Source organism: Eumetopias jubatus, unplaced genomic scaffold, assembly GCF_037043125.1.
Source record: "Eumetopias jubatus isolate StellerSeaLion01/CBP00866 unplaced genomic scaffold, mEumJub1_p1.0 scaffold_9, whole genome shotgun sequence".
Lineage (NCBI taxonomy): Eukaryota > Metazoa > Chordata > Mammalia > Carnivora > Otariidae > Eumetopias > Eumetopias jubatus.
This window is the reverse complement of record NW_028274815.1, coordinates 19,704,864-19,716,799: the sequence shown is the minus strand read 5'-3', so window position 1 is coordinate 19,716,799 and position 11,936 is coordinate 19,704,864. Positions and strand designations below refer to the sequence as shown.

Sequence of the window (11,936 nt, the reverse complement as noted above, 5' to 3'; positions counted from 1 at the left end):
GCTCGATCCCAGGACCCTGGGATCATGACCTGAGCTGAAGGCAGCGGTTTAACCAACTGAGCCACCCAGGCGCCCCATGGGCTATGGGGTTTGAACACAGTATATTCCTTCGGTTATTCAGAGAAGAATTCTGAGCCTTTGAGGCGAGTGGCAAGTTAATACCTACCTGGTAGGGCTGCTTAGAGGGTTGGTGGCAATTTTATTTTAAAATATATAGAACAAGGCCCCGCATGTACAAAACTCACATCATAGCTATTATGTTTATTATCATTCCTGGCTACTTGGAAGGCTCCTTTCCACTCTTTCCCAAGGGCAGCTGGCTTATGTAGTCCTTAAAGCACTTCCTTCCTACAATAAGGATGGACAGGAATTTGTCAAGCACAGAGCCTTTATTTTACATATCATTTCCAAAGAGGACATTGTGTTAAGTCAGCAGCCAACAGAATTTCTAAGAGAGAAAGTGACAGCAAAGGTAACTGGCTCAAGTCCCTCTGTGTATACCATGTACATTTCATGTCTGAGCACCTTGTGGGTCTGGCTTAAGTAAGGCAGTGTAGATTGTGCGAACAAGAAATCTGTATTCTGTGGTCAGAAATGGCTACGACATGCATCACGCAAAATGCACAACCTGAAATGCTTTGATCGGCAACCGAAGTTTCCTCAAGCAAAGATGCGCGTGAACGATGATGAACACATACAGAGCAACTTGGGCAGAGCATGGATAATGCTGTGGGGCAGTGAGGTTAGCGCACTGATCAATAGCCCCAAGCAGGAGGAGCCGTCCCAGTGGCAGAGCAGGCTAGGAGGGCGAGCAGCAGCCAACTCCAGCCCCCTCGAGTTCCTTCCTGCCTTCACTCTAAGTTGAGCAGCTCCACGTCAAAGATGAGGGTGGCATTGGGAGGGATGACACCAGGGTGGCCCGTGGCTCCATATGCCACATCGGGGGTGCAGGTCAGCTTCGCCCTCTGCCCCAAGCTCATCTAGCAGGGATGGGGGCAGATGGGGAGAGGAGAAAGAGGACCCAGCTTGATTTAAAAGAAAAAAGTAAGATAACTATGGCATTTTCCCACACCTCAAGGTAACTCTGAAGAACTGAGATGAATTTTCTATGTGGCACACTGGAGTGATGCAGAATTTAGATTCAGCCTCAGACTAGCAGAGACTTCACTGTGGGGCAATAACTTCTACCAAGTAGTCCCAAATTCATTCATCCAACAACCACTGCTGGTTATTCAATTAGTGCAAGGCCCCAACACTTCGAATTGTTCGTAATTGTTCCTCACCCTCCTCCAAAAGAACCGAAAGAGGGTGTAGAGCACGTAAAGTACACATTCAAGGAGGTTAACAGGAGCACATTAAAGATGTGAAGTAATCAGAGGCCACCGCAAGGTGGGGAGGGCTGAGAGACCTACTCTAACAGAGCATCGTGTGGCTTCAGAGACCAAGGGGGGAGGGCATGGACCGGGGCTCATCACGGCAGTCATCAAGAACACCTGGCACGGGTGGGACAGGGGAAACTTGAATAAATCGATTTTTAAATTTTGAAGACTCAACTCAAAAATTTGAAGGGATCGGTTAATAGTACTGTTATCAGTGTTAATGTGCAACTGATCGCAAACTCATATAATTTGATCATTGTACTATGGGTTATGTAAAATGTTCACAGGTGGGGAAGCTGGGCCAAGAATACATGGGAATTACTTCTGTGATATTTTAGCAAGTCTGAAATTTTTAAGTTAAAAAAAAAAAAAAACCTTGGCCTCCCCCACCCCCCAACTCTCCTACTGCCTCAGGCCCAGACAGCTGGTAGCTCACAGGCCCCCGAAGCTAGTTCTGAGCAAGCCTGGAGGGATGTGCTTGGAATGAGAGCCCCCTGTGACTTAAAGGAGTCATGCTGGCAATGAGAGGGATGGGGTGGGGGCACAGAGCCAAGGACGGAACCCGGATGGCGTCCCTGGCGGCAGGGGCAAAGCCGTGGCGATCTGTGATAGGGCAAGGGCAGCATACTGAGTCCGGGCTCCAACTCCCCGAATCCTCCCTACTGAGGATTCCCATCCTACCTGGGCTGCACCCTCTTCAAAACCCTTGATGACTTCCTGTTTGCCAATTCTGAACTTGAAAGGTTTGTTTCTGTCTCTGGACGAATCGAATTTCTTCCCATTTTGGAGCATTCCTGTGAAAGCAAGAATAGGATGGAGAAGAGCGGCGGTCCTGAGTTAACTCCCAGGTCTGGGGCCGCGTATCTAAAATAGAATTCCTATTCTGCACAAACCTGTGCCTCTTCCAATCTCCCCACTTGTCCTGTCACCCAAGCAAGAAACCCAGACACTTTGCTCTGCCTTAGCCCACATGCAGCCTACCATGAAGTCCTACTCATCTCTGCAATCTACCTACTTTCTCCAGTTCTACTGCCACCACCCCGTGACTGCACCACACCTCCATCATGTCTCACCTGTGTAGGGAACACCCTCTCAGTGGTCTTTCCACTCCACTTCACTCCTCCGTTCCAGCCTCCACACGACACTCAGAGTGACTGTCTTTCATAAACATGTATCTGATCATGTTACTCCCTTGCTTAAAACACGTCAATAGCTCCCGGAGACAGAATCTAAATGCCTGCACTGCACACAGGCACTTCAAGATCCGGAGACTGCCTGCCTGATAACCCTCTCTCTGCTCTCCCCTACCTTTTCTTCCCCACAGGTCCTATTCAGGTCACACCCTTCTCAAATACCTCTGCGCTTTACAACCTTTTCTGTGCCACTTCCTCAGCCCGAGGATGTTTCTGCCTCAGGTTGCATCCTTACTGGCTTTTCACAAGGTTCCCCCAACATGCAAAACCCAAAGGCCATATCATCCCTTCCTGCAATGAACAGAGCAAAGTGACCCAGTCAAGGGTGGCCTCCAGACCCCATAAAAAGGGTCTGTTTGGACCCGGAACACCTCAGTGCTGTCTCCAGCAGTTTGGAGCATCCCTGAGCCTCCAGATGTAGTTGCCTTGTCATCCCTGATGTACAAATACTGTCTCATTTCTGCTGTCTCAGGCTCAAGAGCTGTTTTTCTGTTTTTAGTTCGTATTGGTGATTGGCTCAAAGATCAGACCTTCTGTAAATGATGCTCTCCCACGATTTCTTCCTGCAGTCCACAGACCACAACAAAAGGCAATTTGAGAGCAGAGAAAGATCTGGCCTGTAAGTTCAGGGACTGGATTCTGACTTCATGCTGGCATAACTCAATGGTAAAGTTTGGCAAATCACTTCCTTTGTCATGGCCTCAGATTTGCCATGTTTAACATAGGAGGTCTGGACAGGCTTAGTGTCTGAGCATCTATGACTCCCCTTCCTAATTCCTACAAATGTATAAATGTATACGAGGCACAGACCCATTTTCCTACTTCCTGCATAGAATAAAATGGACTCTTGCCCTGGGTACGAAATCAGGCAAAGGAGAAAACCCTATCGCTACACGAATGGATACTAAGGAGATCAAATACAAACTCATGCATACACACAGGTTGCTAAGATATTCAGAGATACCCATGCATGCTCTTGGGCACTTAGGTACACACATTCAGAAGAAAGACCCTAATGGTCAAACAGATGCTAAGAAAATATTTAGATCCATGAATCTACATACATTCACAAAGACACATACTTGGACAAATACACATATGGATATGCACACACACACACACACACACCCTTTGAAGATTGGCTTTCTCATTCCCCAATTTCTTCAGGTTTCATATGACTTAATATACTTCAGACCATATACAGTTATCTACTGCTATAAGTTCAGCCAAAACCATGCAGCCCAGAAACAGACCCACATATATATGGTTACCTGATTCAACAAAGGTGTCATGGCAATGCAACAGATAAAGGATGATTTTTTTTAATTAATGTTGCTAGATCAACTGCATATCCATATGGAGAAAAAATGAATCTTGACCCTTAACTTATGCACACATAAAAATCAATTCCAGATGAATCCCAAACTTAAATATGAAAAATAAAATAATAAAGCTTCTACAAGAGACAAACAGAAGAATATCTTCATGACCTAGGGACAGACAAAGCTTTCTTAATGGGGGAGACAAACCATAGGACACTCTTAATCTCAGGAAACAAACTGAGGGTTGCTGGAGTGGACAGGGGTGGGAGGGAGGGGGTGGCTGGGTGATGGACATCGGGGAGGGTATGTGCTATGGTGAGCGCTGTGAATTGTGCAAGACTGATGAATCACATACCTGGACCCCCTGAGACAAATAATACGTTATATGTTAATAAAAAAATAAATAAAACACGAAAGTGGGGGAAGGAGGACTATGAAAATTAAATAAATAAATAAATAAGATTCCTGAACTGAACACAAAAGTACTAACTATAAAGGAAAAGATCAATATGTAGAACTTCATTAAAATTAAGAACTTCTAGGGACGCCTGGGTTGGCTCAGTTGGTTAAGCGTCTGCCTTCAGCTCAGGTCATGATCTCAGGGTCTGGGATGAGTCCCGCATCGGGAGCCTGCTTCTCCCTTTCCCTCTGCTGCTCCCCTGCTTGTGCTCTCTCTCTCTCTGTCAAATAAATAAATAAAATCTTTTTTAAAAAATAAAATAGGGGTGCCTGGGTGGCTCAGTCGGTTGAGCATCTGCCTTCGGCTCAGGTCATGATCCCAGAGTCTTAGGATCGAGTGCCGCACAGGACTCCCTGCTCAGCAGGGAGCCTGCTTCTCCCTCTCCCTCTGCCTGCCGCTCCCCCTGCTTGTGCTCTCTCTCTCTCTCTGACAAACAAATAAAACCTTAAAAAAATAAAGAACTTCTATTCATAGAATGCCATTAGGAGAGTAAAAAGACAAGCCCTGGCATGGGAGGTGATTGGAATCAGTATAACTAACAAAAGACTCATATCTAGAATATATAAAGAATTCCTGGGGTGCCTGGGTGGCTCAGTCAGTTAAGCGTCTGACTCTTGATTTCAGCTCAGGTCATGATCTCGAGGTTGTGAGATTGAGCCCCAGGTCAGGCTCTGTGCTGGGCATGAACCCTGCTTAAAATTCTCTCTCTCCCTCTGCTTCTGTCCCCCCACCCCGTGCTCTCACTCTCTAAATAATAATAATAATAATAATTCCCGTAAGTCAATAAGAAAAAGACAGCCAACCCAACTTTTATAATTGGACAAAACTTGAGCAGACTAAAGAGGATATCCAAAAGGCCAGTAAGTACATGAAAAGGTACTCAACTTCATTAGTCATCAGGCAATGCAAATCAAAAACCACAATGAAATACCACTGGACACCCACTTCAGTGGGCCAAAAACAAAACAAAAACATGATGATGCCAAGTGTTGATGAGGATGCAGGAGAACTGGAACTCTCATACATGACTGGTGGCAGTGGAAATTGGCATTACTACTTTGGGAAGCTGTTTGGCAGTATCTGTTAAAGCTGGGCATTGGTGTATAACCCTATGCCCAAGGAACTCCACTTCTGGGTGTATACCAACCAAAATGTGTACATATGTGCACCAAAAGACACCTACAAGATTGTTCAAAGCAATATTATTCATATTAGCCAAAAACTATCAATAACCCAAATGTTCATCAATTGTTGAAAAGATAAATTATAGTATATTCATCATACAATGAACTGCACGGGAGTAAAAAAGAACAAATCAGGGGCGCCTGGGTGACTCAATCAGTTAAGCACCTGACTCTTGATTTCAGTTCAGGTCATGATCTCAGGGTTGTGGGATCGAGCCCCGAGTCGGGCTCCACGCTCAGCGCAGAGTCTCCTTGACATTCTTTCTCTCCCTCTCCCTCTGCCCCTCCCCCCACTCATGTGTGCATTGTCTCTCTCTCTCTCTCTCTCAAATAAATAAATAAATCTTAAAAAAAAAGAACAAACCACTCTCACAGACATAATCTCACAAACATAATACTGAGCAAAATAAGCCAAACACAAAAGAGTACATACTCTATGATTCCATTTGTATGATAATTAACAACAGGCCAGGCCAATTGATGGCGACAAAGGTGTGAATGCTGGTTACCTTCAAGGAGATGTAATGACTAGGAGGAGGCATGAAGGAGATGCCTGGGCCTGGGGGTTCTGGAAATGTATGTGTTGGTCTGGGTAGTGGTTATATATAAATATAATCACTTTGAAAAATTTCATTGAGCTGTACATCTTAGATTTATGTTCTCTACTGTGTTTACGTTTAATTAAAAAGTTTACCAAAAAGTCCCATACAGTCTCCTGCTGGGTTTGATGAGACAGTCCCTCCCCAAACCAGAGGCACTCATGGCTGATGTTAGTGTTTATTTATTTATTTATTTTTTAAGTTTGTATTTCTTTTTGAGAGAGAGAATGACAGAGAGAGAGAGAGAGAGAGAGAATGAGAGGGGTGAGGGTCAGAGGGAGACGTAGACTCCCAGCTGAGCAGGGAGCCCGATGCGGGACTCGATCCCGGGACTCCAGGATCATGACCTGAGCTGAAGGCAGTCACTTAACCGACTGAGCCACCCAGGCACCCCTGATGTTAGTGTTTAATGCATATCACCTGCTCTCTGTATCTACTATGAAAAGTCTTTGCGAAAGGATCTTGTGGTTTTAGTAACTTGATAAGTACTGCTCTGTCTACAACATGTAGAACAGATAAATCAATTACACAGGTCAGAGGCCCCAGAGGACTCATGGTAATTAGGCCACATCACCGGGAGATAAAACACAGCTCTAGCCCACTGACGTCAGCGGCCGGCAACACAGCTGTTGAGAAATACCCACACTGTCTGCCTAGATTTAACCTGGCACTTCACACTGGCCCAGAGAACTGCTAAAAATGGCCCCATCTGAATACAACCTAGGAATTAAACTGGCCTTGCTGTCTGCTAAGTGGCTGTCACCAAGTTTGCCACATCGGGAAGCAGGTCACAAGGCAGAGCACTCGCCCCTCTGGGAACAAATACCTGCTCGTGATCTTCCTACCAGCAGTCCTCAGGAACTCCATCTAGAATGTTCCTCAGCCCACCTGACCTTCCAGGACAGAGCATCCAACAGGGATCAGCAGAGATGTGGGGCCCTCCTCCCACTCCCACAGCACCCTGAGACAGGCCCTGCTGTCCTCCCCCCACACACACACTGCATCAGAGCCTCTGGATCACTGGTCTCTCCCACTCCCCAGGGCCCCAAAGAAGGAAGGAATCCTCCCTTTTCATCTGTGTGTCCCCAGTGCCCAGCACAGCATCTTGCACACAGTTGGTACTCAATAACAGTAGGTGAGTCAAATAGTCTATTTTTGAAAAAAGAAAGGAAATGCTGAGGAGGTCAACCTCCTCTTCTCTAATAATACTGTAGGAGGAAAAAGGAGTCTGCAGGGAAGATCAGGGCTCTCAGAGCTTTAAGAAGGGATTTCTAAATATCAGACAGAACCAGAAGGGCTAGGCTCCACGCTGCCCACAACAGAGGGAAGAGAATGGAGGTGCTTGGCTCAGTTAGAGGCTGGCTCCCCAGATGGCTCCTGCTGGTACAAGTGGGGAAGGGGTAACCTTGCAAGCCTCCTTTCGCATATGCACAAGTCTGGTTTGGAGAAGTTGGGGGACAGCTGGACAGAGGGAGACTTGGCTGTCTTAGGCTTTGGGCCTGATCCAGGAAGCAGATACCTCTGGAGAGGAGTATCAGAGGAGAAACCTCCCTTGGAAGGGTCAGGTCTGGGCGAAGGCTGAGGGAGCAAAGCCTACCTGTGTAGTGCACCACACACGTCTGTCCCTTCTTGGGAAATGTCCTTCCTGCAAGGAGACATGAGGGCAGATAAATGAATAAGTTATTGGAAAAATTCAACTGGGATGTTCAGGTGTGACTGTGACCCAGAGGTCTAGCCCACATTCCCCTCCATACGACAGAGATGCCCCTGGCTCTAGTTCTGGCTCTGTGCCTCGTATGAGCCAGATTAGTCACTTCACCTCTCTTTATTTGATTTGAACTTTATTCCCTTGCGTTCCTCAACTCCACTCTCTCCTTGTTATTTTCCTTTCTTTGATTGCTCCTTTTACTTTCCTTCATCCATTCCACAAACATTTATTGACAGCCTACTATGTGCCTGGACCAGATCCCAGAAACACAGAGCAATCTATGAACTCACAGGGAAGTTAGGGAAACAGACACATAAATAAATAATAGATTATAATGCAGGATGATGACTGCAGTCAAGGATTAATAAGCAAAATCATTCACAAATATTTACAGAATACCTACTCTGCGCGAAGCCTGGGCCTGATTTCAGGCACCCAGCAGTAAACCATACAGACAAGATCCCTGCTCCTCTGGAGTTTACATTCTAATGGGGAAAACAAACAGTACTCAAACAAACAAGACAATTATAAATTATGATAATTCTCTAAAGGAAAGAAACACAATGACAAGTTAAAGAGAGACACAATGGACAGACCATTTTAGAAAGGGTGGTCCAGGATGGCCTCTCAGAAAAGGTGACATTTGGGCTGAATCTTGAAGGATGAGCAAGATGCTGGGAAAAGCACTGCAGGAAGAGGGAGCTGCAAGTACATAAACCTTGAGGCAGGAAAGGATTGGAGCATTTGCAGAAGAGAAAGAAGGCCCAGTGACTGGAAAGAAGAGAGAGAGAGGGAGACAAGTGGGAAAGAGCCGGATGGTGCGGGGCGTCGCGGAGGCCACTGGAGGGTTTTAAGCAAGAGAATGACATAATCTGAATTAAGATTTTATAAGATCACTCTGGCTGCTGTGTGTAGGATGGACGATTAGGCGCCTGTTGCAATAATCCAGACAGGAAAATCAATTATGGCTTGAATTAATGTGGTGGCAGCAGAGAAGAGAGCAAAATAGATATATTTGGGAAATGGGGCTGACAGGGTACATTAATGGAGTGGAGATGGGGTTCAGGATGAGGGAGAAGGAGAAATCGAGTACAATGCTTGGGCTTTCAGTTTGGGCAATCGGATGGACAGTGGAACTAATTCCAGGTGGGGAAGACTGGGGAGGAGCAGATTTGAGCAGGTGGCAATCTTGAAATGCCTATTAGACATCTGAGTTTATATTGCAAGTAGGCAGATGGAGAGTCTGCACTGGAGGTATAAATCTGGGTGGAATTTAAAGCCACAGGCCTGGATAACAAAGCTCAGGGAGGCTCACAACTGAGCCAACATGTTGAGGACTCTATGGGGAGTCAGGGAAAGCATCAGAGAGGAGATAAGGGTTAAACTGGGTCTTAAAAGATTAATAGTTTGCCAGAGGAAGTAAAGGGAGATCATCTGGGAACATCAAACAACACATTCAAAGGCCCAGAGTCGAGCACTATTGGGAGCCCCTGTGTGGCTCACTGCTGCAACCCCAGGGCCTAGCACATAGTACATGTTCAATAAGTATTTGCGGAATGACTGGTGTGTTTAACCACTTTGCAGGTAGCTTGCCGAAGCTAGAGAAAAAGGTGGTGGGGGGGTAGCGGCTGTAATAAGAGAGGAGGATAGGGCGCCTGGGTGGCTCAGTCGTTAAGCGTCTGCCTTGGGCTCAGGTCATGATCCCGGGGTCCTGGGATCGAGCCCTGCATCGAGCCCCGCATCGGGCTCCCTGCTCTGCAGGAAGCCTGTTTCTCCCTCTCCCACTCCCCCTGCTTGTGTTCCCTCTCTCTCTGTGTCTCTCTGTCAAATAAATAAATAAAATCTTTAAAAAAAAATAAGAGAGGAGGATCTCCTATGGAAGGTAAGGCTAGGCTAGATTACTGGATTATCTGTCTGGAGAAGGAAAGGGAAGTTCATTAAAACACAAGGCGGTGGGGGGGGGGAGCAGAATGGGATGCGAACAGTCAAACATGCATTTTAAAGGGTCCTCAGGCTATGGTGTAGAAACTAGGTTGTGAGTTAGGGAGACCCAATGGAAGGCAGAGAGGTGAGACTGGAGGTGGGGAGACCAGTTTAGAGGATGTGCAGAAATCCAGGTGAGAGATGACGGTGGCCGAAACCAGGGCAGGGGCTAAAGGGATGGAGCCTAGAGATTTTCAGCAGAAGGACCAAGTCCTGTCAGACTTGCCGTGGGGCTCAACCAAGACCCAGTGTTAACAGTACTGTAGCTTGGCCCTTCTGTGCTTTATTGACCCAAGGGTTTAGACTGTTAAAAGCACAAAGCCAAAGCTCTTTCAGGCTTTCTCTAAAAATCTAATCTCCCTCAAGAGAAAATGCCCCTTGTCCTTGGCCAGGGAGGGAGGATAACCAGAGAAAATTCTAAAGGCTACTTTGAGCCAGGGAAGGGAGAAGAGGCCTCCAGCCCCCTGGCAGGACTCAGTAGCAGTGCTCTGGGATGTGACGAGGTCTCGGGGCGATGCTTCCTGGGACCCAGCATCATGGTTCCCAGCATGGGCAAAGAAACCTGTACCTGCCTGGTGATAGGGGTAGGGGCTGTGACCTCTAGGGACCACTGCCTTTTAACAAGGAGGGTGGCCTGGAACCAAGAGGTCCTCCAATTTCTTAGGAGGGGCGGGTGTTGTCAGTTATATCTCACATGAAGTTTGTCTGTCAAATTCTGCAGAAATGGGGGCTCTGGACTGGATTAAGTTTCATTTAAAATATTTAAAAATGGCTATTCCTTGCACGTCCAGACCCAGTTATACAAGAGATGCCTGGCTTGGGAAAGTGAGTGGTGCCAGTCCTGGGGGCAGGGAAAAGGCAGTAACAGAGGAGTGCTTGGGAGTGGGGAGGACAAGGAACGTGAGTTATTTTGGACTTGCTGAATTAGGTTTCCGTGGGACATCCACGTAGAGGTCGAGCAGCAGCTGGATAAATGGACCACCTTGAACTCGGGTCGGAGATCTGGGCTGGAGGCTTAAGTTTGGAAGCCACCGGTTTGCAGACGGTAATGAAAGCCATGGGAGTGTACAGGATGGCTGGAGAGGCTGAGTGGGGCGGGGAGGATAAAGCAAGATGCAGAGGCGGCGGAGGGAGCGCTTCTTCCTTCCCAGACTGGCTGGGTCTCCACCACGTCTCACCGCCCAGCGCACAGGAGCCGCCCGACCGGAGGCCCGGAGGGGGGCGCGTTAGAAAGGGTTGCCCCAAGCTGAAGGGATCCCTTCCAGTTCTCCCCAGAGCTCACCTAGCAGGGCAGGGAAAGCAGAGCTAAAGCTGTGCCCTGGGAAATCAGCAGAAGCAGATAACTGAGAGGTTCCAGTCGCGGCAGCGGCGGCCCGAGGCCCCCGGGGCGGTGGCGGGCCGCAGACCCCCGCCTCCTGGGCCGCCGCCTTCGAACCCCTAGGTGAGCCGGCGCGGAAGGGGATGGTGGAGGATCGTCTGCTAGACCCCCAACAATCCTGTCTGGGGTCTCCTCCCGCCGCTCCCATCCTATACCCGCCCCCGATTCAGCACCCTCCGCGCCACCTCGGAATCAGACCCCCGCCCGCCCGGCTCCGCCCCGGGACCCTTCCTCCTCCCCCGGCTCAGCCGCCCGGTACCGTCTCCCGGGGAGATGGTCTCGATCTCCACGCCCATCGCAGTCCCACTGGCCCCGCCTCCGAGGGTCCCCGCTGCTGCCCCGACCCCGGCTCGGCTCCGGCCCTGGCCCCGCTGGCGCTCCGGCTCGCCTCCCCGCCGCCACTGCAGAGCCGGAGGAGGTGCGGCGGGAGTCGGGACCTGCGCGGGGAGGGGCCACGGGGAAGGGGGCGGCGGGGCGGAGCGGCGCGGAAAGGTGGGGTCGACTGGGGCGGGGCCCGGGGGAAGGGACCCTGACGCGGCTGCTCCCGAGCTTGGCCAGGCTAACGGTCATTAACTGGGGAGGATGGTGAGGGAGGCGTGAGACACCCGCGCCTCTATCCGTCCATCCATTTATCCATCGATCTATCCATCCGTTCAACACAGATTTATCTAGCATCTACTCTGTGCTAAGCTCTGGGGAGTCAACCCGGTCCCACAGACTAGGGGAAAGC

General features: G+C 48.7%; 1 protein-coding gene across 1 annotated transcript; it reads right to left on the bottom strand.

Moving 5' to 3' along the window:
- Nucleotides 1-445: 445 nt before the first annotated feature.
- On the bottom strand, nucleotides 446-11,582 carry FKBP1B (FKBP prolyl isomerase 1B). Its single transcript, XM_028099572.2, has 4 exons — nucleotides 11,466-11,582; nucleotides 7,735-7,782; nucleotides 2,061-2,173; nucleotides 446-980 (listed from the first exon to the last, which is right to left on the bottom strand). Exons 1-4 carry the CDS (start codon nucleotides 11,500-11,502, stop codon nucleotides 852-854), a joined length of 327 nt encoding a protein of 108 aa, XP_027955373.1. The 5' UTR covers nucleotides 11,503-11,582; the 3' UTR covers nucleotides 446-851.
- Between the last annotated feature and the right edge of the window lie 354 nt (nucleotides 11,583-11,936).

Coding starts and splice junctions, on each gene's coding strand:
- FKBP1B (XM_028099572.2), bottom strand. CDS start 11,502: ATGGGCGTGGAGATCGAGACCATCTCCCCGGGAGACG. Junction 7,783..11,465: donor GACCATCTCCCCGGGAGACG/GTACCGGGCGGC, acceptor GTCTCCTTGCAG/GAAGGACATTTCCCAAGAAG. Junction 2,174..7,734: donor GTGTGTGGTGCACTACACAG/GTAGGCTTTGCT, acceptor TTGCTTTCACAG/GAATGCTCCAAAATGGGAAG.